Raw genomic sequence first — 25,321 nt, 5'->3', positions numbered from 1 at the left:
CGGTTGAACTTGATCTGCTCCACTCGCTGCAGTTGTTGCCTCGTCGGTCCCATGGGCCTAGGATTCTACCGGTCCACTAGTCTGCTCCTCTGCCTGGCTGGATCAAAATTAATTCGGATGCTTCTGTTACCACTGTCAATGCCGGTTGTGGAGGTGTGTTTCGGGATTCTGCTGGGCACATAGTGGGTTCTTTTGCTTTTCCGGCTACTTGTTCCATAGTGCATATCGTGGAACTCTCTGCTACGCTTTTTGCAATTCGTTTGGCCTACAATAAGGGCGACCTATGTGGTATCTCTACTTCGTCATGCCGACTTATCAGCCCCCCTAGAAGCAGCATTAGAAGCTTATGGATTCACACCTTGCTTCGAGAAATGCATTTCGTTGGGTCACACGTTTTTCGGAAAGGTAATCAGGTTGCAGATGCGCTTGCCAATTTTGGCAGGATCAATTCAGAATCTCACTGGTGGGACTCACATCCTCATTTCTGTTCTAGTTATATGTGGGACAATTGTAACGACAGAGACTTGTATCGGTTCGCTTAGTCTTACCTCTCTTTGACTTTATTTGTATTTTTTATTCTTTTTATTGATTTGGGTTCGGGGGTTGTTGTTTGGAGGTCCCAACCTTGTTGGTATCTCCCGGGCTTCCTTTTCCCTGTTCTCTACCTTTTAATAAAAAAAAAGGTTTATTTGTGACTTTTGAATTTCCTTCGGTTTGTTTTTTTATATTCCTGTAACTCTTACTTTCTTTTATTACTTTAATTAATGGGTTAGTAATTGACAATAAATAATGCATTAATATAGTACTCATGATACAGAGATAATTAAAACTCATTTACTTATTTATTCTTTTTGCTCCTACGGTGCCAACTAAGCGAAAATGCCTCTGAAACACTTCTTGTAAATTCTCTCTGTTTCCGCTATTATATATAGTATAGATATGAGGAAAAAAAAGCTCTTTCCCTCTCCTCCCTTTGTGTCGTCGTCGCCACCCTCTCTGTATCAGTTCCCAGCCTGGTACCAACTCCCGACTTGATTTGATTGACGAAGAATCAATCGGTACGATCTCCGCTAGCTCCCTCACCCTACTATCTCAGCTTAGCTTTCCCAGTTTGGTTGCTTGGCGAAGACGGGTTAATGATAATAGATATGAAGAAAGCAAGTGTTCCGCGAGGATTCCCATTGTTATATCTCGTTACAGAAGATCTCTCACATTGAAACATGTTGTCGCATACTCCTGCTACTCGAGAAAATGTTGATCGTAAATGAAAGGACTGATTACGGAGAAAAAAAAAGCCCAAAAAAAAGCAAAAAAGAACATAACCTCTGATACGATGAACAGAATAAAACCTTTCGCTCCTCCATTTAATTTACTTATGGTAAGCAATCCGCCTATTACCACTTATCCAATTCTATGTAAGAAAACAGACTTAGTTATAAAGAAAGCTAGGACTGCGACTGGATCATTGACCTCGTTCTTAATTCATAGATCATCGTCTCTCCTCTCGATGTGCTTTGGTATAGTCTGTTCGTCACCCATACACAATTAAAGTTCGGTCTTCTACTACAATCAACATAAATAGATTCTGCGTTTCAAGAGATAACTCGTGAACTTATTTATTTATTCACTTTAATTAGGGTTTAATCCCCACATCTTACAACACAAACACATAGCCAATCTGCACTTAGAAAAAGTCCATGTATGATTTGGAAAACCAAATACCCATCACCCATGAATTACTATTAACCCATTTGGTGTTTCATATATATATAGAGAGAGAAGCCCTGAGCCTCAATAATCAATCATATTATATCACAAATGCTTTGGCATTTACATGATAATGAATTAAAAAATTGGTTAATAAATCTTACAAGCAAGGAGAAAATTACAGAATACACACACACAAAAAAAAAGACTCGTTACAAACAAATGAGAAAAAAGAAAATTAAATCACCAGCTCTCCATCCTCAGCCATTAGTGACCTTATACGAAAATTTTTGAATTACTGCCAAAGGAATGTTGAGAACATGCCCTTGATTTCCAAAAAGCCCAATCCTTCCATAGCTAGCTACAGAGTTGTTCATTGTTGCATTGAAACTTATATTCAGGACTTGCTTCTCCCCACTTCCAATAGAGAAGTGGGTTGGAGCCACCTTTACGGACACCCCATAAGGCGCACTCCAACCAACATTATAGCTTTCATTCCCAGCAATGCTAGTCAGTGTTCTTTGGACTGTTGTATACTGATCTAACTTTGCAAGTGTTATTGAGGGCAAGTTCAGGTTAACACCATTGATTGTGGTGTTATAGTTCCAACAGTTTTGTCCCGTGTAGTTGAAGACCACCGGACCAGAACCATTAATGCCACACAGAAATGACATATATTCATCATAACCTGAAATACAATATGCGTGGAATCAAGCTACATTAAAATGCTTAAGTTTACTGAGCACTTCAAGCTCATGAAGAACAAAAAAAAAAAAAAAACAAAAAACAATGTCTGTCCTTGTTCACTTAATTTTATCTTTGTCATTTCATTCTCATTCTAAAATACATCAATGAGCAGTCATAACTCACAGTTTCTCATTTTTCAATATTGTTTTCGACACAAAAGCATAATCATTATAATTGTTAGATTTCCACAAAAAAGCTATATGGTAGTATGATAAATGAGCATGAAATTTTATATTCGGTAAAAAGACTCACTGGAATAAAATATCAGACCAGGATCCAAAGCTGCAGTTGCATTCACAAAACCACTGCCCATATCAAATGGTGTTGCTGGAGATTGATTTTGTTCGGGATTGGCATACGCACGTTGAGCCATTATGGGGCCACCATTCTTATCATATAAAGAAGCTGTTGTGGAGAGTGCAGAGGCTACTGCCGCAGGAGTGAAACTGGGGAACTTCTGCTTAACCAGTGCAGCAAGGCCAGCAACATGAGGAGCAGCCATGCTAGTACCAGACATCATGGCAAAGCTCTCACCTAGAGGAGTATGTTCATAAAGTAAGGTCAGTTTACCTAAAGCTTATGCGGAATCACAAACTAAAATTGTTGCTATTTCTGTACACATATACCTTGGAATTCTACTGAATCGGTTCCAAGAGTACTCCAAGCAGCCCATATAGAATTTCCTGGAGCTACAACGTTGGGTTTCAAAATGTCAGCATCATCAAGGAAACTGTCTTCTGGATCTGGTCCTCTAGCAGAGTAGAACATAATCGCAGGAGCAGAATTACTATAGTTAGCTTTCATTCCACCTGAAATTCTTGCAACTCCTCCGAATTTAATGATTTTCTTCGTGAACTGATCTATTTCCAGCGACGAATTGTAGTACTTAAGTAAAACCTGCCACAAATTTGAGGAAAGCAAATCAACTCATGAATGCCTGCTCAAGAGGAGCCCAGGATGTCAGACACATGAAGTAAGAAAACTAAAAGGAAATGCCTGTACATGGATTCATTTACAAAACTAAGAAAAAAGAAAAAGCAAAATGCATTTGCTGTAACTGGAAGACAGAACCTTCACCTTAGAATCATCAGGAGATGCAAGTATGATGCCAGGTATCCTCATTGGAATTGGATTAAGCCGGAAACCAATCACATATGGGTCCATATAAAACACAACACCAGCAGCACTGAGGTTTTTTGCCGCTTCTAAGGCTTGTTTGATGGTGGAGAGACCAAGCACAAATCGAATTGAATAACTACATATCAAGAGGTTTCCTTGCACTAGATCCTGATCAAAGCTACTGGAATCTTGGCATTCACCCACATACATATCAGTTGAAACTGTCTGGTTATTGTTCAAAGCATGAGATGCAGATATCAGCTTGTACATAGTATCTTTATCTGTTCCCGCTGAAGAAAAGTTGCATGTTAGTCTCACTCTACAGAACTAAGTGTACAGATTTTAGACTAAAATATAACACCCTCCATTTGTTTGTCGGAAAATATTGTGCATGAAAATATTTTCTTGAATTTCCTGTATTTGTTTGTTTAGGAAAATAAGTCAACAGACAGATTTAGGTTTGTCAACAGAAAAGTATATGAAGTAAAGCTTTTGGAACCATACACTCCATTTCTGTCTTACCCTTTTCAAAAATAATAGTCACCCACCACTTCTTCCCTTTTTCCGGTGTTGTAAAAATATTTTATTTTTCAAAACACAATATTTTCAGACAAACAAATGGGCCTAATTTAGAAAAAAAAAATGTCAGAAAAAGTTCCAATCACAAATTCTTATATAAGCTAGATGAAACAGCGATACGCCAGAAGGTCTGCTAAGTCCAAGCCCTAATTGCTCCATAGAAGACTGTCATCAAATTCTTTTAAAGTAGAACTTCTAGACCCAAAAAAAAAATTCTACTCAAGTAAAAAGCCGTCTACATACATATACATATCATTCTTAAAATAAAGAGCTGGGTCAGGTTGTTGCGATGCATCTTCACATAGTATGCAATATTGATCATTGTGATTCCTTGGAAATGGGTAGAGTGAACTGCACATCCAACTAGCATGCAACTTTCTTTCTACTACTCATCAAGAAAATCAGTATGAAAAAAAAAAAAATTTCTGGCATATCATTGTTTCGTTGGTTGACTGATAATATTCAAATTGATTGTACACCAGGTGACGCCTGTTGATTTATTTGAATACTAGTGTTGATCTCATACGTAAGGATATGGAGTTTTCAGTCCAGCATTTGACCAGGTGCAATTTTTCAAGTTTTAGAACGCAGTTCAGGTTCAAACTAAGGTGGGATGTACTTTTGAGAGCTTACTTTTATACAAGACTACATGGAATGTCAAATCAAATAGTGCCTTGTATCTAAGAAAGGACATGCAAATCCACTTGTCACCATAAATCATAATGAAGATTGGGGAAGTCTCTCCAGAAAGAATCTTGTTTGGGGAACACAGCATTGTCATCAATGTGGTAAGAACTCCAAATCCTTGGAGACAGAAAGAAACTAGAAAAGACGACAGTGAAGGTTATTGTCCCTCCAGTATCATTAATAGTATAGATAGTGGACATCCCATATGAAGGGGCAGTAGTTGATGAAAGAGCATGAAAAGTAGCAACAGTACTCGATCACCTGGTTCTCTCATCCTAGGTTGGTTGAATTAACAAACAAAAATGGAGGTGCCGGAGGTGGTAATGAAAAAGCGAATAGGAACAGATGCAAAAGAGAAATGATAAAAATATATATATATATATAAAACCTCTATATAGGAATACACTTGGGACCGGACTATTTATATAACAATTGGGAGGTTATTACTAAATAGAGTTTGGTATAATAAAATTTCTCAAAAATAATATCACTTGAAATTGGTTAAGATTATCATAGGCATGCATGGTGTTTATATAATGTATAACAATAGACATTAATGGAATAAATTAAATATTTAGAATTTCAATTTAGAGTTTAGGTTTTCAATATATAGATAATTGAAAGAGTTTTATGGGAAAAATGTAAACATCCATGAGAATATTAAATATTTATAATTTCAAGTTGTAATTTGGGTTTCCAACTGATAGATAATTTCAATAGTTTTTTTTTTAATATTTTATTGTTTAGTTTGAATTCTTAATATATACATATAAATATATAATTATTACTATATGGAGGCATAATTTCTAAAGGTGGAACTTGAAAAGTGTATAACAAATAACGTTTGGGAGGTTATTCCTATTTATGACTGGCCTAAGTTGGGATCAAGTTTTTTTATAAAAAAATAGAGGTTATTCTTATATAGAGTATTCCTATATAGAGGTTTTACTGTATATTAGGTCTATGATGGCATATTAGTTTTGTAAATGAATATCATCATTCATCCAAGTGAGTAGTTTACATGGATACTTCTATGGAAATGTGAACCATCTAGGCAGTAATGATTATTTACTGTATACTTACTCTACTAGTTTTTATTAGTGAATCCCATTGACTGATTTGATGTTGATTACAAACCTTTTGCCCGTGGCTCCTCTCCCAATTAAAGTTTGTTATGTACAATAGGAATCAAACTCGAGACTTGTCTTTAATTGGTTACATATTCTACCATTTAAGATTGCTTTCTAATCTCCTTTTACCTCTTCAATATATTGTTCTTATAATTATTATTATTCCAAAAGAAATGCAGTTACATAGAAAATAAATAAATAAATAACTCACGTGCAAGTCCAACTCCGGTAATGGTGAGATTGTTGCCAAGAACTATTGAGTTGGTGTACTCTCTGTCATGAGAAGCAGCACCAACAGTAAAGATCCATGGACTGAAGGAAGACATGCTCTTGGGAGATGGTCCGGTATTGCCTGCTGCTTGCACAACAAATATGCCACCCCTGACAGCTGAGAGCAAAGCCATGTCTATCGGATTAAAGAATGTTGCAAGACCAGGAGGACGCCTGTTGGGAGTGATTGATAAACTTATAATGTCAACCCCATCCTGAGCTGCCTATAAATTCATATGAACATCATTAATGATTACAAAGTCCATATATATATATATATATATATATATATATATATATATATATATGTGTGTATGTATGAACAGCAAGCTGGTCAAAATTGGCTAATTTTGTTTATCAAGTTAAATTATTTTGAAGGTAGATGAAATTCACACAACCATGTAAACAATTTTTCTGAAAGAAAATGTAAAGAAACTCAGGGAATTTAGGAAGTCAGATTTGGTCAGGCATCAAATAAAAATTGAGAAGCAGCGTGTGTTCCCAAGCAGTATGGCCTTGGAATAAGACATTAAACTTGAGTCACTCTGGTACCAGGTTCGAAAATCAAAGCAAATAGGTATAAAAAAAAATCCTAGATGTAAGCAAAAACCAGATATAGAAGTTGCATAAAATAAGACAAATTGATGAATTTCTTGGTAAATGTTAATTTTGTTTCAAATTTTTTATGTATCAGTGTGCGCTTTTGCAAAAACATACTAATTATAGTTACCTGGTCTATTGCAGCAACAACATCGGCAGCAAAGCCTCCAAAACTCTTATAGAGTGCCTTGTATATAGCAATACTGCAAAAGGTGGCCTTTCATCAATTAGGTAAACAAAACTATTCAAGATGTTATCTAACATCTCCAGTTTTCTTTAAGTGCAGTTTGCAAGAATAAAGTTGAAACTATGAGAATCCGCTATATCTTTTTAAGAAATACGAATACCTAATAGTCCGCTATCTCATAGTTCATCAGGAAGGGACTACAGAACTATCTACTACTCTATCCTGAAAATTTTCAGTCTCCATGGAGTGGAGCCATGATTTGGACACTAATAATGAATTGCAGGAAATGCTTGATCAGTTCAATATTTTGGCTCATGTGAGAAAGTTACACAAAAGATGATAACACTATAACACCAGGCAATATGTTGACAAATCAAATATATGAAGGCCTATGTCTATATTTTATTTATACTTTCCTTCATTATTTTGACACAACATTTCCTCCTTAAAACATACAACTTCATCAAGCTAAGGAATGAGTATTAAATAAAATACAACAGTGTCATTTTCTGCTCCATAATAAACTAAAATTGTTTTCCCATAACAAGCCTTTCACTAGCATACTACTTAGTGCAAGCTTGTGACCTATACATGGTGATACTAAATGCATATCGAGTTAGCAACATTTTGCGAATTGCTTTCACTAAAAAGATTTTATCGGATAGCAGGTATATAAAATTGTTAGAAAAGGAGGAGGATATAGAAAGTAAGAATTACTGTGAACGAGGAGCCATCCCACTAGCATTTCCAAAGTGATGCCCTGCAACAATTACAGGAATCCCATGGTTACCTGCAGCAACAGAGGCGGTATGCCTGTAAATCAATATAAGCTTGATTAGCTTTATTTTGAACAATCGTTATATCATCATAGATGGTGAAAACAACTTAAAACAAAATTTATTTATTTAATTATTTATTATGTAGAAGTGGTAGGAGGTGCTGGGTGTTGAACTCACGATCAATCTAAGGATGGATGGTACCTCATGTAATGGGATTAATAAAATGAAAGATTGAAAATAAAGTTCTAAGTGTGGATCCCACTCAGAGCAATCAAATGCATAACGAAACTCACGTGCCATGTCCATCACCATCAAAGGGTGATGCGTAATCTTCAGTAGAATTGAAAATTCCCCTGGTGATAGCGGATGCTGCAAAATGGCGAGCTGCAATAAGCTTCCTATTGCAAGAACCAGAAGGGAAATCTCGAGTAACCTCACAAACACCAGAAAAATGAGTAGGGACTGGATACAGGTGGTCAGATACATCATCTGCAAAGCTAGGGTGGGTAGGATCAATGCCGGTATCAATGAACCCAATGACAATTCCCTCCCCAGCAGATTCATATCCCCCTTCTTTGACCCATGCCCCTTTTGGAAGACCCAAGAACTGTGGAGTGTGAGTAGTCGCTGTTCTAACAGAGTAATCCAGAACCACATTTGCCACTTCTCTCCTCCTCCCAAGTTTGTCAGCCTAAGAATTGACGAGAATAACATATTTTCTTATAAGAATACGTATGAGATCAACTTTATTTCCGTATGAATATGGTTACCAGCATAATTATCGTTATAGCATGAGTAATGATGATGTATTTACCTGTTGTGGGGTAACCAGAACAGCAAATCCATTGATCAAATGATGATAACTGTACAGCTTCAGATATTTCTCTCCCTTAAGTGTCCTCCTCAATAATGAATCATGAACTCTAGCTATATAAGAACCAGATGTCCGATCGGAGCTTGATTTGTTCCTAAAATGGAAAAAGGATAATCAAAAGCTTTATATGTCAAGCTCAATTCCCTGTTAGACAATCTCCAGATGAGAAGCCCATAATAGTTGAAACTTTAGACAGTCATTTGAGCATTTTGCTTTTGTGTTACTACTAGGATTACATAGAATAGAAGCACAAAGTTTCATAGTGCAACAAAGTCAAGTAGAAAAAAAAGAAATAATAAAAAGGTGTACCGTGGTCTATGAATTCTATTTCGTCTTCCAGAAGGAGTGTGCTTGAACATGTTAGTTTCCTTTTTGAGATCTTGTTCGTAGTAATGAACAGCAGGAAATTGCTTAAGGGTAACAATGTACACAGATGAATCAGAATCAGAATCAGAATCATCCTGAGAAGAAATGCCCACAAATATCCCCAAGCAAATAACAACCAGTAAATGCAACCAGGAAATGGTCTCCATTACCAAACAGCTGAATTGAAGCTTAAACCCAAAATCCGAGAAAGCAATATAAACAATGGCACCTTATATCTCTAAAGCAAGAGTTGCCCGTCAAAGAGAGGCTTTAGCGGAAATTGGAAACACCTGTGTGCATATAAGAAGGTATAGATGCCCATTAAACCTCCTCCATTGGATGGAGAATTAAAGAAATGCTGCCTGCCTGCCTGCAAAACAGGAGATGGGATGGGGTTTTAGTGGAAGAAAGGTGTTCACTTCCCTTTTGAGTTGTGAAGAGAGAGAGAGAGTAAAATATATAGAAAGCATCTGCAACTTTCTTGGATGCTGCGAATATAGAACGTTTAGTTATATCTAAAGCTAAAGAAAATACAAGCTTAGGAAAAACGAACGTTTCTTTTGTTTTTTCCTTTTCTGGACTCTTCTGTTTTTTTCCCTACATTTGATCAAAGATAATAAATCCATTCCTATTAAACAAATAAAATTCTCATATTAAAAAACATATTTGTATATATATTAAAGGTTAAGTTTTAACTATTCGGATAATTAATCTTTAAAACATAGATAGATTTCTTTTCAAAGAAAAAAACAAATCATAGATAGATTCTAAAATATGTTAATAGAAAAAAAACAAATTATGAAATGAAAGAGAAAGGTAGGAAAATGATTTGAAAATGAAAGGATGAAACAGGAAATTTAGCTTTATATCGGTGAATTATGTCCATTCCATTCCAACGTTCTAATTTGTAGGTGGGGTGGGATACCCGTGACCTCTTTCCTGTCTCTATACCTAATCAATTCCACCTTGGACATATAAAATAATACACTTACAAAATTAAAATAAAACAAACTACAGTATTAACAATAATTAAGCACAATTCAACCTTACATTACATTACTACTTTATTTTTCTTCTTTAACAAACATGTTATTATAGTAAGGGTAATTAATTTATTAGTCCCTATATTTTGACAAAACATACTGTTTAGTCCCTGTATTTTCAAAAACACACACTAAAGTTCCTAACGTTTTTCTCGATGAACTGTTTAGTCCCTAATGTTTTTCTTGGTGAACTGTTTAGTCCCTGCCGTTAGACTCTCATGAAGATGCTGTTAGTCAATTTGGATTTGTGTTCTTCTTTTCCTTTATTTTGCTTTCCTAATGCATCTGAAATCAACTTTGAGTGTTCTTGTTCTTAATTTTCTTCTTAATCGTTCAAATTCGTAAGCGTTGAGTCTGTTCTTTTTATTGTTCTCCATGCAAATAGCTTCTTCTTCTAAATTGGATTACTCTTCTGAAGTTTGAAGGTAAATAGTAAAGGGTAATTTAGTCATTTCCGAAGTCATAAACGGTAAAAAAATGTAACAAACAGGCGGAAGGACTAAACAGTTCACTGAGAAAAAGGTTAGGGACCTTACCATGTGTTTTTGAAAATACAGGGACTAAACAGTGTGTTTTGTCAAAATATAGGGACTAATAAATTAATTACCCTTATAGTAATAATGATTAAACAATGAAAGGTATCTCTCTAATGTTTAATTATTCAAACCATAATAATTTCACTCAATTACTTCTAACTTATATTAGTTTATAATAATTTCCACTATTAAGAGTTTGGTTATCTGTTTGAAAAGATCTAGATTGTAATCTCAAAATATAGATAAAGAGTGGATGTCCGTCAAGACAACTCCATTAAACCTGTAAAAACAAAGCTTCGCTAGGTTCTAGTTGGGAACTCCCAGATACTCAAGTCAGTTCTAATCTATAAGAAATATGTAAAGAGAAAATAGTACCCTTTGTATATAGAAGTGGAGACTCTTAATCTAATTATGAGAAATCTGACTCTCAATCCTAATAAGGAATTGACTCTAAGAGAGGTAAGATTCCTTATGAGGCAAAGCTATCTACGCACGCTAAAAGACCTCCTAAACAAGATAGAATGTCATATCCTCATTGAGGTTCCTTGAGAGGATATGTTTACCCAATGGCAAGATTGCAAGTGCTCCAGAACCCATCATTTTGTAAAATTTATCTTCAATCGTTCTTCTTAAAATAAGAAGTGTCACCATTAATACTTTTGTAGCATCAAAAGGAGTGTCGCCTAGAGAAGACAAGCTTCCTTCCAATGAGAAGTGGCCATGTGATCTTTTCCGCAGTTAAAAGGTGGAGACATGCGTCAAAGCTTCTATATAAAGTGTGGATTCTAGAGGAATAGTTTCCACCATTGCCAATTCATGACAAGCTCTCCCATAAAACTCCTTAACCAAGCATCAGCCTAAGAGTGTTAGGAATAGAGTTAATAGTCTTAGGCCGAGATTATTGTCTTAATTAGGGAAGATACCATCTTAAGTTATTTTTTATACACACAACATACACGAATTAATCCATAGTAGTTAATACAGGGGTCCGAAATGTTAGCCGTTTCACTCATTCATAAGACAACCGAATATTCTTTCTTTGCTTTCTAGTATTAGTTTAGTAATTAAAAGTGAGGAACCAAACTTCAAATAATTCAATCCTTAGTTAGCATAGAATTTTAGTACGGTTAGGAAATTGAAACTAATCTATATGGGATCGATACCATTCTTTGGAACATTTACTACTTGGTACGATATAGTCCCCTTGCTCTTAATTGATATATACGATTCACACCTATCAGTTTTCCGATAGGGTTTTTTTCGGCTTACAATGCAAACAGACTGTGTGGAATGGGCGAAGAAATGCCATGAATGCCATATTCATGCAGGTCATATCCATATACCTCCTCTTGAGCTTTAGAGTCTCATATCTCCTTGGCCATTTGCTGCATTGATGTGCCCCGAGCTAACGCTCAAAGGCTCACAAGTCCATGTATCGAATCCGCATGATTTATACTGCAAGTACCAAACTACTAGGCTTCATATGTTATCTAGGCAGTGGAAACGTTGATTTTGGGTTTGTTCTAAGTTATTCTACTCCTAGGTTGATCCAAAGCAAAACATATACTCCATAATGTTATGGAATGATACGATAACACAAATTCAATATGATGAACAAAATAATTAGTACCTTAATCTGAATTTGCATAAACTTAAAACAATTAAACCGACTTATCCTTCTAGGGTCCCTGGCACGCAATTCCTTTATTATAAGCCATAACTAGCTCTAAGGTTCAGGAATTTGGGTCCTTTCACTATGCCATTTTTCTTTCACATGACACAAGATATATGACAGACATTTGTTTTTGTGTCGTCTGATTATTTTTCGTGACAATATATTAAAATTATGTCATTTAAAAGCTTAATTGAAAACACGCTCGATTCACATGTGGCCTTCCGATGACACAATTTTGTCATTCAAAGAAAACGCGCGTTTTCGTTAAAATTACTTGCTCATCAGATGACACTTGTAATAAATGACTGTCATTGTATGCGGAAAACAAAAAAAAAAAGGCAAATGAAATTTCACTTACGCGGCCAACTAAAACATATACCAGATTTAATCGCTCAATCGTTTGACTGAAATTTCACAGCTCATATATAAACCCCTCTCTCTCATCCCAAACACCATTTTAGGTTTCTCCATCTTCATCCCTCTCATCCCTCTCTATCTCCATGTTTGCTTTCTACGTGCAATCATTGGGAGTGAGATCGAAACACGGTACTAGTAAGCCATATTTTTTTGTTCCTGGATGTATTAGAGTTTCATTATTCCTTAATCTATCTTTTCCTCATCTGATTTACTCTTGTGTATGTGGATTTCAGCAGCTGGAATAAGGATCTATTAATTTTCAGACCTTTTGTTGAAAATGTTAGATCTCTCGCTTAGATACACTAATTTTATTGTATTTATTGGTAGATTCACTAATGAAAAGCTTGGGTCTTTATCTTTTTTAACCTAGGGCAATATAGTGCGTGATGCTGAAAATGTTATGAACTCATCTGATTCTTTTTTATTTTAACATAATATTCGCAGGGATAATAAGAATGCTTAAGTACATGGGAAGACTGTCTGAAGAGATTGTCAATCAGTTCATGCCTTTAGCATATGGGAAGATTTCTTTCACTTATTTAGTGTGCATATATATATATATATATATATTGTTATGTTGGTTTGAACTGATTGGTTGCATGTATGATGTTGTTGTGGGTGATGTTGAGATAGGTTTACGATATATCTTCCACTTGGCTTGTTATCTGATTGAAACCATTCAGAATGGTGATGGATTTTTGATGCTATCAGCATAAGTTATGAACTTATGGTTACAGCATCGCAAACTTCATCACCGTTGTAGGTGTCAAGCTTCACCCGGAAGACCCGGGGGTAGACACCGTTGACGACAGATGCTGTGATTGGCACCGAAAGCAACCAATCGAGGAATCAAGCTGCTCAGCAGGACCAGAGCTCGGAGTATGGAAGAGTCGCCACCCACGAATAGGAAATAAACACTGATCCTTTGCGGGAGACCGGTGAGGGTTCGGGAAATTAGGTACGAGCTGAGAAGGCCGGCTCCTTTCCGAAGAAAGGCTACTAGGCTCCCCGACATCGCCCGGTTCTGAACCACCGGCCTCCTACTTAACACCTTAGGCGCTAACAGACTAATCGCATATTTCTTTAAGTTTAAAATTCATTTGAAACCTTTTCTTTCTTATTTTGAAAACCGTTTGAGCATATTTATGAAAGCCACTTTGTTTTCAAAGAATCACCCATTTTATATGAATAATATCGTGAGAGAGAGGGGAGAAGAGAAGTAAAAGCATAAATTACATCGTGTCTAAACTAATCTCTCTCCCGAAAAAACCCATTTATTTACATGGTTCGTGCCTTAATTGTCGTTAGGACGATTTAGGTACGTTTCAAAACCTCGTTAATTTACATGCTTTTCGCAAACTATAGGTTAATAACGAAAATGAAAGAATTAAAAATTAAAATGAAAATAGAAATAATATATGTATATTTATATCACTAGAAGAAAATAATAAAAAGAGGCTCACTATGTCCATATACACATTTAAAATAAAAGAATAAAAATGTAGTATGTAAATATTAAATAGCCAACATTTATATACATGTATATATATATATATATATGAGTGGATCTAACAAATATAGAATAATTAGTATTTATATATATACTTAAGTGAAGAAAACTATGTATTAACCATTAGATAAAACAAAACAAAAACGCAATAGGAGACATTTAGAGATTCTGACAGATTTACTGACGGAAAATCCGTCACTAAACTGCCATTTGTGACAAAAAAAAGGCATAATCTCAAAAGCAGTCCCTAACTTTCAGATTTAATGAAAAATGGTAGATCTACTATATACTATCGTTTTGACCCCAAACTACCCAAACCGGGTCATAGTTTGTAATGGGGAATTCCAAAAACGATGTTTTATTGAAAATAACGGTTCAAAACATTTATAAATACGCGGATCTACGACGTTTAAATCCCGAACTACCCCTAAATCAGGTCACGGTTCGTATTGGGATTTAAAACGAAGTTTTTATTTCAAAATCATAACCAAATACTTATTCAAATGCAAAACGGAAATGAAATTAATAAATTTGAATGATAAAAAAAATAAATAAAGAATTAAATGGGTCTAGTTCCTCAGATTGTTACCTCTTAATTGGTAATGGAGTCCAAATCAAGTCGATTGATCGTGTTTTAGAGTCGTGTTTTTTGGGTTTTAGGCAAATTCGGATCTCATTGAATTTTTTCAGGAGTTCGGGTCTAATTTCTTCCTCCCAAATGCATTAGGCTTCATCCTATTTATAGGCATGGATCCTTAACAATTAAATTTCCTTGGCTTTGAGCCTAAGGGTAGGCTCCCAGCAAAGCTAAATTAGCTTACCCTTGACTTAGAGCCAATGGTAAGCTAATTTGGCTTAATAATATCTTATTATTATTTTTTTTTTTAAAATAATAAATAAAGAATGCACTTGGCATTCGACCAAGTGCAGCAAAATGCACTTGGCCGAATGCCAAGTGCCATGGGGTTGGGCCTGGGCGGCCCAGCCCCCAGCGGCTCCTGACGGGGCCGCGTTTAGATATATAATAGAAAATAAAAATAAAAATAAATATTTAAATAAATAAAATACACCTAAAATTAACCAAAATCAATAATGATTTTCATCAAAACTGATTTTTAGAAAATTAGCTTTTATAAAATCGATATTTTTACAAAACTATATATATTTTTTTGGATTGTTCGAATGCTAAAAAAAACCCTTATCGACCCGATATTTTATTAATAAGAAAATTAATAAGAAAATGGCATGAAATACCCCGAACTCGGCGAGACGATTTAAGATTTCATTCGTGGAACCGATTCGCCCGTCATCTCGATTTGATTTCCGAATTCGATCAAGCCGGTCTCCACGGTTCCTTCGAACAACGTTTTTATTTATTATTTTTATTGACACAATATTTATTTTAATCAACTGATTTGGATCCCTTTTTATAATTTTTCTTCATCGGTCCTCCGACCCCGGTGTCTACAACTGTGCTCACTTTTCAACGAGTACAATCCAAGTGGTAAATATATCATAAAGGGTTATGTATGTGCACTGCTATTAACTGATTGGTTGAATACCTTAACCATGTATGAAGTGATTGATATGAATGTGAGTTATATTGATATGAAATGATTGGTATGAACTGATTGGTTGGATAGAACTGTTTAGGAAGCTAGAACTGATTGAGTATGTGTATGAATGTTCATTGGGCATGTAGCTAATTAGGCATAGTCTAAAGCTATAAATGTTCATTGTGATTGGCCATACTCTTATACCTACGAGCTACACTGCTAGAACTGATTGAGTATGTGTATGTGTATGAAGCATGTTTATGTTTGATGTTCTATTTTGGAAGCTAGAACTCATTGAGTATGTGTATGAATGTTCATTGGGCATGTAGATGATTAGGCACAGTCTAAAGCTATGAATGTTCATTGTGATTGGCCATACTCTTATACCTACGAGCTATACTGCTAGAACTGATTGAGTGTGTGTATGTGTATGAAGCATGTTTATGTTTGATGTTCTGTTTTTGAAGCTAGAACTTATTGAGTATGTGTATGAATGTTCATTGGGCATGTAACTGACTAGGCTTAGTCTAAAACTATGAATGTTCATTGTGATATGGGAAGATTTCTTTCACTTATTGAGTATATATATTGTTATGTTGGTTTGAACTGATTGGTTACATGTATGACGTTGTTGTGGGTGATGCTGAGATAGGTTTACGATATATCTTCCACTTGGCTTGTTATCTGATTGAAACCATTCAGAACGATGATGGGTTTTTGATGCTACCAGCACAAGTTTTGAACTTATGGTGACAACATCGCAAACTTGTGGTGTTGGATAGAACTGTTTAGGAAGCTAGAACTGATTGAATATGTGTATGTGTATAAAGCATATGATTGGCCATACTCTTACGATGTTCCTTTTCACTTGGCTTGCTATCGTAAACAAAAGCATTCAACATGCATTCAGCACAAAGAGAGTCTCTTGTGGTGACAGCATCATAAACTTCTTTACCATGTTCATTGTTCAACGAGTATAATCCAAGTGGCAAAACATTGTAAAATGGTCATTGAGCATGTATGAAGCATGTAGTAAAGGGTCAATTTAGGCTACTTGCATGTTCTGATATGGCTTGCAAACGATAAGTTGTCTTTTGATATGACTTGAATATACATATACATATGAACTGAGTAGCAAGCTCTATGTTATATTACAAAAGGGGGGGGATAAGGGTTGCCTTTCGATTCTCCACATTTGGAGCTCATATCCACAATGCATGCTCCTCAGTCCATCTCCATGCGAGCCCATCATAATCTGCCCTGTTGCTGAGGTATTGCTCAGCAACTTCTTCTTACGCAGGAAATGGTGCTCAGTGTGGGGTTGTAGTAGTAGATCATATATGTGTCACAACAGCTACAAAATGCATAGAATAATTAGATCATAAACATGATTAAGTTTTTATCAAATGAACTAGATAAATCGTGGCATATCTATACCGTGGCAGTGGGATAGGGAGGGTGAGTAAGGAGACGGGGAAGATTAATCATCCCTTCATGAGCCATGTTAAGATGATAGATTTTATTCCAGAAATGAAACTGAGAATAAGAGGATACATTGATTGGTGTATGTGTATACAATGTCATGTAGGTTCATATATCTTAATGAGATAAGTTAATATTACTGTTGGAGGTATGTTTGGGAACTCCAAAGGGTAGCTGATTCTGATTTGAAATACACCCCTTTCATATAGGGTGTATTGGGGGCCTTTTATTCTGACCGCCCATTTTAAGAAGTTATCATCCATAGGACCTGTTATCATCAAAGATAAGAAGAATCATTACAAGTAGAAAGAAGAAATCAGGAAGAGTTAAAGAAGAAAATATGGATTGACAATGTAATACCTTCGATGGCCAGAAGCCACCCTGGGTTCTCCAGGTACAATTCCCATAAGGTCAGAAATTACCTATTCCTGAACACTTGCAATGGGAGCCATTATACAATGTAAGTTTTCTGGGTTGAATGTATGGATTGACTGGAACAGAATGATTGAAATACTTATTATTTATATTGATATGATAGTGGCTGAAAGGTCATGAAAGGGGAAAGGTCCTTAGTGCGTTTAGGGTTTTGTGTAATGATGTTAGTGTATTAATGACCTGCTTTGGGTTTTGCAGATATCAAGACTTTGGGATTATAGGCCTAATGATGACTTCAAGATATGGAGATACATCAAGATCGATTTGTTTCAGAAAGTGGATATGTATTGCTTATTTTTTTTTAATTCAGAAATTTATGTGTACAAATGTAAACAGATTATGAGCATTGATCTCTAATAAAATTAAAACCATTAATATACAAAATTTCATGTTCATTTGAGTATGTTTCATTATTCAGGTAAAAACCAAAAATTCATACGAAGAAGAAGGCAAAAAGTGACATTTTATTTTTAAAAAATATCATCTAAACAACAATAAAAAGAAATTAAAATAAACGAATCTGTCATCTGAAAATAAATCTATTGACATGATTGATTAAGACCTATGCCATCTAAAACAAGCTAGAATGGCAGAAATTACTATACGAACTGTCATCGCAAATTCAATATGTCAATTTCCCATACGTCTACTTGACGTTTTTAATTATTAGTATGTCATGTGATGATATTAAAGGTGACGGTAGTAATAAATAAGATTCATCGTAACAAGAGTAATATGACAAGTACGCAAATAGGATAATGTCATATGTCGTGCCTTCACATGACATAACCCAACTGTCGTCTGAAGGTGCATTAGACAGCAGTGAGCTCCATGACAGATTTATATCTTGCGGGATGACGATTTTTAACCTTCGTCTGAGAGGCTATTTGGCGTAGTGTTTTACTGTGGATGTTGTCAATATCTATAGACATCTGAATTTATATATTTGGACTTTTGAATGAATTAATTCAATTTAAGTAAAAGCATAAAAAGATAGGTAAAAATGCAATAGAAATCAATATTGAAATTATATTAAAGATGGAAATCAATTTGTCATAGAAACAACCAACTCAGAATTCATAGGAAGGATCTCAAAGCTAACAGATACTAAGAGGGTAGAAATCCCTTTTTGAAAACTGTCAACTCAAGCAATCATCTTTCTGAGATTGGAGGATGAACTTGAGAATCCTTGAGCGCAGATGGAAGAAACTTCCTGGAGCTTCAATGGCAAATGGAGGATTGGAGCATGAATTCTCAAGGGTTACAGAGCTTTTTGCAATTGACAATGGATGCTTTACAAATTGAAGTACAACCTATTTATAGGATAAAATAGGCCATAAATGCCTAAGTTAACGTTACAATTCAAAATAGGAAGATATAGGTTGAAATCCCATTACATAAAGGGTTGGAATCAGTTGTTAATGACTCATTCGTAGGTCCAGCTCGTCGAGCTGGACCCAATGATGGGCTAGCTCGTCGAGTTGGCCCCCAAGGGTCCCCAAACGTGAATTTCCCTCTTTTAAGTGTTGGACAATCTTGCCCTTTCCACATTTCACCTGCAACATCATACTAAAAACTCCAAAAACATTAGTTCTAAGGCTAAATTGATTCACCAAACTTAGGTTTTAAGTACAAAATTAATTTGTAATGATATTTGGTGAATCAGCTAGCCCAAAAGACTGAAGGAAAGTTTAGGTGAGTGATTAACTTGGCATTATTTTATTCAAAATGACATAAAACTACATAAAAGTGATAAAAGTGCTAAAAGCGAACTAAAAACTAAACAATTGATAAAAGTGAAATAAAGCATGGGAAATTGACATTAATTTATTGGAATTGGTATAAAAACACCCAAATAAACGTACTAAAAGATAGGGATTTTTCACCCATATCAAACCTCCTCATACTTAAAACTTTACTTATCCCCAAGTAAACTAAGAATCAAACTTGTAAGTGACTAGTCGAACTAGAAAAACCTCCTGATTTTGACTAAGTGTCCGATACAACACAAGCAGTTGTAATTGCATATATTCAAGAGATAAATAGAGACGCAATGTCCAAAAGCTTTAGTTCAATTAGCATATGTCATACTTTTAAGAAACGATGCATGTTAGTTAAACGAGCTTAAGGGATAGTCAAATAAACACCTCAATAATGGTTGTTCACTCAATCACACATAATATTTAGGTGGCTTAAATGTTTAACTCTTAGCTTTTGTTCTTGCTTAAAGTTATGGTGAGTTTTCACGTTCATTCGAGTACATTTACTTTGCTACTTGACTCTAACAATATCAAAAACAGTCTTAAAATCGGGTTGTGATGAGGTTAAGGTTAAGGGTAGGTTAAGAGGTTTAGCACTAAAAATAACAAAGATGGCATAAATTTAGGAAGTGATAATTAAAGGGAACGAGCATTTATTGGAGTTTGAAGAGCATACTTTCTGTTCATAGCTTTTCTACTTTTTTTCTTTTTTCTTTTTTTTGTGTATGACCAAGATTGATCATAATGTATTTGGGATGTCCAAGGATTTTTTTTTCTTGAAGTTTAGACCGAACAATGTTGAAACACATTTCCACAATGATTTTGATTTGACAAAATTATATAAATTAGATTTAAATTCCTATGATAAAATATTCCAACACATTAAATTTAAATGCTTTGATTTATTTACTACTAATGTATTTGTTCAATGTTGAGTATTTAAATTGATAAGAATTAAAAGACATTAAAGACCAAGGTCCAAAATCCCACAAGAGAAGGTCAAAGCCCAAGTCAACAGATCCAAGTCATGTGAAGAATGTGGCCCAGCAGGAAGAAGGATCCAGAAGGCATTCCTAACAACTTCATGCTGAAGTTGCTGAGTCGAACGGATAGAAGACAGGTCAGCAGTTGACCTGAACAACTTCGAGACAAAGCTATTCCACTTTGGGAAAGATTAAGATGTCACAGAAAGCTGTCTAGAAGACTTTACCATAAGTAGAGAGATAATCTGATGCTTACCGACCGGAAGTACCTGTCACCTGAATTAGATAGAAAAGGCAACGTTCTCATTGGCCGAAGACACTGAGTACTGACGAGTGAAAGCGACAGCAAGTCGTTTCCCTCCAACGGTTATTTCGAAATTTGAAATAATCGGTGCCTCAGATGTCACTATAAATAGGCCTCTCATTTGCTTCATCTGATGCAAATCTTCATCAAGTCGAAACGCTGACCACATTGATATTTGAAGTTCTGTGCCAAAGCAAAGCAAAGAAATATTACACTCACTCTTATTTTGTGTAAAAGTCTAGATTGTAAAATCATCTAAAGTGTTCTTTATATTTAGAACAAATCTTTATCATTTCTAAAGAGTAGAAGGAGATACTGAGTTGCTCGATTATAGCACTCAATGGTAGAAATAGTATTGGGTATAGGATATAAAGGAAGGTACTCTTTGTACTCAATGACTATTGTAAGAGGTTTGTGCTCTACCTGAAAGAGCTCAGTAGTGGATTAAAGCTTGGAAGGATTCCGGGGACTAGACGTAGGTAGGAGGCTGAACCAGGATAAATCTACTGAGTAACAATTTCTAAGCTCTTAACTCCTTATCTGTTTGCTTTGAATTTTGCCTAGTAAAACGTTAAAATATATATACTGAGTTGTGTGGCTTGAGTACTGAGTTCAGGAATAAACTTTAGTGCTATCTCCTGACTCAACGGTAGAAATAGCCTTAGTTACTAGTTAACTAAAGCTGCCTCTTATCTTACTCAGTACCACTGTGCTAAACGACTAAGTGAAAAGTCTTAGTTCGAAAAAGAAACTCAGCTCAAGGAGAAAAATTTTGAATTAGTTCCTAACGTCCCCATTGGAACTAATTCTCTCACATTACACGGGACCAACAAGTGATATCAGAGCTTAGTAGCTCAACGCACAAGATAAAACTATCTTGAGTTGATCCTTGTAATGGCTGCAAACAACACTCATTTCCTTCTTGGAAATGAAACAACTCAGATACTACCTGAGGGTTTATCTATCTCTAGGCCTCCCATGTTCTTTAGGTCAAACTATACCTTTTGGAAGAACACGATGAAAAATTTCATTCAGGCAACAAACAAGAGTGCATGGCTAGCAATAGTCCAATGCCCATTTGTTCCTTATGAAACTATTGACAACGTAAAAGTTGCCAAGGAAGAGGCAAAGTGGACTGAGGGTGACCTCAAAAAATTGCAAAACCATGCCTCGGTTATAAATATGCTTCATTGTGCTCTAGATGCTGCAGAGTACAATAAAATTTCAGGTTGTGAGTCAGCATAAGAAATCTGGAAGAAGCTAGAGGTCACCTATGAGGGAACCAGCAAGGTCAAAGAATCAAAGGTGAATCAGTTGATGAGGCTGTATGAGCTGTTCGAAATGAACGAAGGTGAAGGCATCTCTGAGATGAACTCAAGATTCACCAACATAATCAATAAGCTCAAGAGACTTGGCAAGAACTTCTCTGAAGAGGAGCAAGTCAAGAAAATACTGAGAAGCCTTCCTAAGAGCTGACAAGCAAAGAAAACTGTCATTGAGGAAGCTCAAGACCTGACCACCTACAAGTATGATGAGCTCATTGGATATCTACTGACTCATGAGATCTCAATGAAGAATTTCGATGTCAAGGAAAAGTCTGAGGACAAGAAGCAAAAATCTCTTGTCATGAAAGCAGACTCCACTAACGATAGCTCGTCAAATGATGAAGAAATGGCCATGTTCACCAGAAAGATGAAGAGGCAATTCCGGAAGAATGAAAAATATGGTAAGAAGCCATTCCAGAAGTATGACAAGTACAAAATTGAGCACAACGACATCAAAGGTAGAAAGGAGAGCTCAAAGCCAATCACCAGCTTCGAGTGTCATCAGCCTGGCCATATCAAATCAAACTGCCCTACTCTCAAGAAAGATAAAAGAAATGGCAAGAAGGCAATGGTGGCCACCTGGAGTGATAGTGATGAGTCATCATCCTCTAAAGCTGGTGCCATTGAGTCAGCAAACATCTGCTTCATGGCTGATGAGTTTGTTGAGCCTTGTGTTTCTGAAAAGGGTGAACCCTCCTACGCATCAGACAACGAGGAACAAACTACTGAGGTAATAACTCTTCATGTGCTTAGGAGTGAAATGATAAATGCACCGAGTGATCTTTACTCACTAGTCAAATGATGTAACAAAAAGGTAAATGCACTCAGTAGGCGGTGTGATGAGATCGAAGAGGTCAAACTCAGTGACCTTCGACATCTCCTCCAGGACAATACCAGGCAAGATGAGTGTTAGGCACGAAAATGACTATATTTAAACATACCATTTGTGATAAATTAGGGTTAATATAAGTTTATTCTTGATTAAATGAAGGACTAATTTGTGTTTTATGCAGATTTGAATTGATAAAGTCAAAAAGGTTGTTATACAGCCTGTTTGCAACTGCCAAGAGGAGAGGAGCTTGCTTTGATCCAGCGGATAATGCTGCATTATGATGACGGACAGTGACGTGAGGGAGCTGACAGGAATGGGCGGCTAGAAGAAGCATGATGACAAGACCTATCGACTCTTGAGTGTTCGAGAGTCAAACATTATACCACCACTTTAAGCACCGAAACAATATCCCATCTTTTGAACAATCTTTCCAATTTGTAATATTATAGTATATTTTGTGTACTCTATATCTTTTTTCCTCCTATTTATATCGGTAATTGAGGGAAAGAAAAGATATACTTTTTGGGAGATAATTTTGGGTACTAAACATTTTTGAGAGAGAAGCTCTCAAAGAAAAAAAAGCTGACTCCTTCCATGGAGGTTCTTGGATATAACTTTGGCTGTTCACTTTGCAACATGAGTGAGTAGTTGTTTTGAACCGGTTAGGCCAGCAAGGGCTGGTTATGTAAGTTATCTATTTTCCTTTTTATGAATGAATGATAATACATGTTGTTGTGTTTGATAAAGTTTTTATTCTCATGATTATATGCATGTATCTTAGTGAATGATGAATGATCGGGAACTGCTTTCATCTTCACGGATCTTTTTATCAAACGTCCAAGACCCGAAATAGGAATATAAGGGGATTGTATCAAGGGTTTTCTAAATAGAAATGCTATTTCGCTCGTAATGCAAGAAAGAACCAACATTAAGGACGCTTAAGGTTGTAGTAAATCTTAGAATCTTAAGAACACACGGAAGTTGACTTAAGTGAGCTTTAAAGCAGAGACCTTGACTTCACTTTATGTTATTCATGAATAAATAGAATGTTAGAGGCTGAAAGTAACATGTTCCGCTCTGGCTTAGCCTGTGCTCTCTTTTTATCATTACCCAAAACACATTGCCTGAGATTGAATATTTAACTTTAGTATTTCTAGTCACCAGATCAAATCATTTCTCAACTAAAGAAAATCACACACCACGAACACCCTGTTCTGCAAGGTTTTTCTAGTAAAATTTGGTCATCAACCCCTGAGGAGACGATACTCTACTTATCATTTTATTACTTGTATCTAGTGCACTTGCTAGAGTCTGTTTTGAGGACAATAAGTTTTTGGCGCCGTTGCCGGGGATTGAAAGCAACAAAGTTTATCTGAAGATTTCTGTGAAACAATATGTTTTTAATCTATTTGTTAAATAGTGCAGCCAAAATATTTTTTTTACTGTCTATACGTAGAGCTGGACCACCAGTTTTCCTATCGATCTTGAGTTAGAAAGATCATGTAGAAGAAACCAAGAAGCAGCTCGACGAGCAAGACAAATAGAAAGACAGAGGGAAAGAAGAATGGCTGGAAGAATACCAGAACAACCTAATCAAGAAGGAGGTGAAAACAATAATCCACCAGTCATGAGAATCAGGGATTATTCCAGACCTACCATGGAAGGGCACTCATCATGCATTGTGATGCCTAACGAAGGGAACAACATGTTCAAAGTAAAAGCATCCATGATACAGATGTTACAAGCATCCGTGCAATTTAATGGGTACCCCACTGAAGATCCAAACGCACATATACAAGAATTTGTTACCATGTGTAACACCTTCTGATCGAACAGAGGAGTTGCCGATGACGTGATAAGGCTGAAGCTGTTTCCTTTTTCTCTTAAGGATAAAGCAAAGAACTGGCTAAAGAACTTGCAGCCAGGGTCTATTGCAACCTGGCAAGACATGGCCAGTGCATTTCTGATGAAACACTTTCCACCAAGACAGGCTATCAAACTCAGAAATGAGGTGTCCTGCTTTGTACAAGAAGAGGATGAGTCTTTGGCAGAAGCATGGGAAAGGTACAAGGAGCTGTTAAGAAGGGTACCAACTCATGGCATCCCCATGTGGATGCAAGTGCAGAATTTCTACAATGGAGTCACTAATACGTACAAAATCCAGATTCAATCCATTGCAAATGGTAATCCCGAGGATCTTGAACCACAAGCCTTGTATGACCTTATTGAAAAGGTGGTAAGCACAAGTTATAATTGGCACTCAGCTAGGAGTGAAGGGAAGAAGACGAGAGATGGTGATGTAGTTTCCAGCCTGACCACCCAGATGGAACAGCTTGCCAGGCAGCTCAACAAAATTAATGTATCATCCATCCATAGTGAACCACAATTTCATGATGTATGTGATTTTTGTAGAGGGCC

General features: G+C 36.0%; 1 protein-coding gene and 1 non-coding gene across 2 annotated transcripts; both read right to left on the bottom strand.

Moving 5' to 3' along the window:
• Positions 1-1,785: 1,785 nt before the first annotated feature.
• Positions 1,786-9,643, bottom strand: LOC136201344 (subtilisin-like protease SBT2.2). Its single transcript, XM_065991997.1, has 10 exons — positions 8,989-9,643; positions 8,620-8,773; positions 8,099-8,496; positions 7,744-7,839; positions 6,970-7,042; positions 6,181-6,463; positions 3,532-3,863; positions 3,081-3,351; positions 2,707-2,988; positions 1,786-2,395 (listed from the first exon to the last, which is right to left on the bottom strand). The coding sequence occupies exons 1-10, from the start codon at positions 9,210-9,212 to the stop codon at positions 1,968-1,970; spliced, it is 2,541 nt and encodes an 846-aa protein (XP_065848069.1). The 5' UTR covers positions 9,213-9,643; the 3' UTR covers positions 1,786-1,967.
• A 15,256-nt stretch (positions 9,644-24,899) lies between these two features.
• Positions 24,900-25,006, bottom strand: LOC136216143 (small nucleolar RNA R71). Its single transcript, XR_010683136.1, has one exon. It is a non-coding gene; the product is annotated as a small nucleolar RNA R71 (small nucleolar RNA).
• Between the last annotated feature and the right edge of the window lie 315 nt (positions 25,007-25,321).

Source organism: Euphorbia lathyris, chromosome 1, assembly GCF_963576675.1.
Source record: "Euphorbia lathyris chromosome 1, ddEupLath1.1, whole genome shotgun sequence".
Lineage (NCBI taxonomy): Eukaryota > Viridiplantae > Streptophyta > Magnoliopsida > Malpighiales > Euphorbiaceae > Euphorbia > Euphorbia lathyris.
This window is presented reverse-complemented; position numbering and strand designations above follow the sequence as displayed.